The sequence below is a fragment of the Octopus bimaculoides genome, chromosome 4 (assembly GCF_001194135.2).
Source record: "Octopus bimaculoides isolate UCB-OBI-ISO-001 chromosome 4, ASM119413v2, whole genome shotgun sequence".
Classification (NCBI taxonomy): Eukaryota; Metazoa; Mollusca; class Cephalopoda; order Octopoda; family Octopodidae; genus Octopus; species Octopus bimaculoides.
In genome coordinates, this window is record NC_068984.1 from 16999868 (window position 1) to 17001258 (window position 1391).

Below are 1391 nucleotides of genomic sequence, written 5' to 3' on the forward strand. Positions count from 1 at the left end.
AATCACCCGACAGTAAATCAAAATTCCATAAATGCTATCTGTAATTCTGTATTGACTCAAATGGAAAAATGTGTCACTCAAGAAGGACTTCAATTTGAACAATTTTCATGATGTTTCATATTTAGATGCTTTTATTAAATTCATTCAGTTGTTAAATATAAATAAATCTTGGAATTAAACGGGGGTTTGATTTACTGTCAGGTGACTCTTGGCCAAACCTGTACCATCATCATCATCATCATCATCATCGTCGTCATTTAACGTCCGTTTTCCATGCTGGCATGAGTTGGACAGCTTGACTGAAATCTGGAAAGCCAGTGGCTGCACCAGGCTCCAGTCTGATCTAGCAATGTTTCTACAGCTGGATGCCCTTCCTAACATCAACTGCTCCGAGAGTGTAGTGGGTGATTTTTACGTGCACTAGCATGGGAGCCAGTCAGGTGGTCCTGGCATCGATCACATTCGGATAGAGCTTTTTACATGCCACCAGCATGGGAGCCAATCAAGTGGACGTCTTTGTGTGTGTGCCCTTTGTGTTTGTACTCTACCATCATGTGACAACCAGAGTTGGTTTATTTATGTCCCTGAAACTTAGCAGTTCAGCAAAAGAAACCAATAGAATAAGTACCAGACTTTAAAAAAAATGAAAACAAATAAATACTGGCGTCAATTTGTTCAATTAAACACTTTAAGGCATTGCCCCAGCAAGGCTGCTGTCCAATGACTGAAACAAGTAAAAGATAAAACATGAAATTTAATTGGAAATAAAACTTACTGACGACAATATTGGTTTTCCATGAAGTCCATTTAAATTGAGTTTCAAAATATTTTGGTATGAAGGGTAAAGTGCCAGATGCAGAGAATATAATCAGACCTATGTGTCCTAAGATTAAAATCAATAATGGGTTTTTTGCCATGTTGTAAAATGTCTGGATCATATCTAATAAAAAGGAAAAAGAATTTAGGAAATAGTTAATATTGATATCATAATATTTAAGTAATAATTTTGAAATATTCATATTATAGATGCAAGAGTGGCTGTGTGGTAAGAAGCTTGCTTACCAACCACATGGTTCCGGGTTCAGTCCCACTGCGTGGTACCTTGAGCAAGGCTGACCAAAACCTTGTGAATGGATTTGGGAGATGGAAACTGAAAGAAGCCCATTGTGTGTTTATATACAGAGTGTCCACAAAGTCTGGGTACATGAGGATTAATACATACTTTAAGACATTATTATTTCTTATATTTAATTGTTTATGTTATGATTTTATTTACAGTCTGGGTACATGGGGATTAACACATACTTTAAGAAATTATTATTTCTTATATTATTTAATTGTTTATGTTACGATTTTATTTACCCCATGTACCCAGACTTTGTGGACACTCT

At 35.9% G+C, this 1391-nt stretch overlaps 2 protein-coding genes across 4 annotated transcripts in view; one reads left to right on the top strand and one right to left on the bottom strand.

Annotated features, from left to right (window-relative positions):
• The window catches only part of LOC106875194 (mitochondrial nicotinamide adenine dinucleotide transporter SLC25A51), a 67936-nt gene that overhangs the window by 29007 nt on the left and 37538 nt on the right, over positions 1-1391 (top strand). The window lies entirely within an intron of this gene.
• The window catches only part of LOC106875186 (solute carrier organic anion transporter family member 2A1), a 29425-nt gene that overhangs the window by 17611 nt on the left and 10423 nt on the right, over positions 1-1391 (bottom strand). Inside the window, exon 2 of the mRNA XM_014923223.2 lies at positions 776-940. Within this exon, the coding sequence (XP_014778709.2) occupies positions 776-940 (165 nt within the window). The remainder of the gene's footprint in view (positions 1-775; positions 941-1391) is intronic.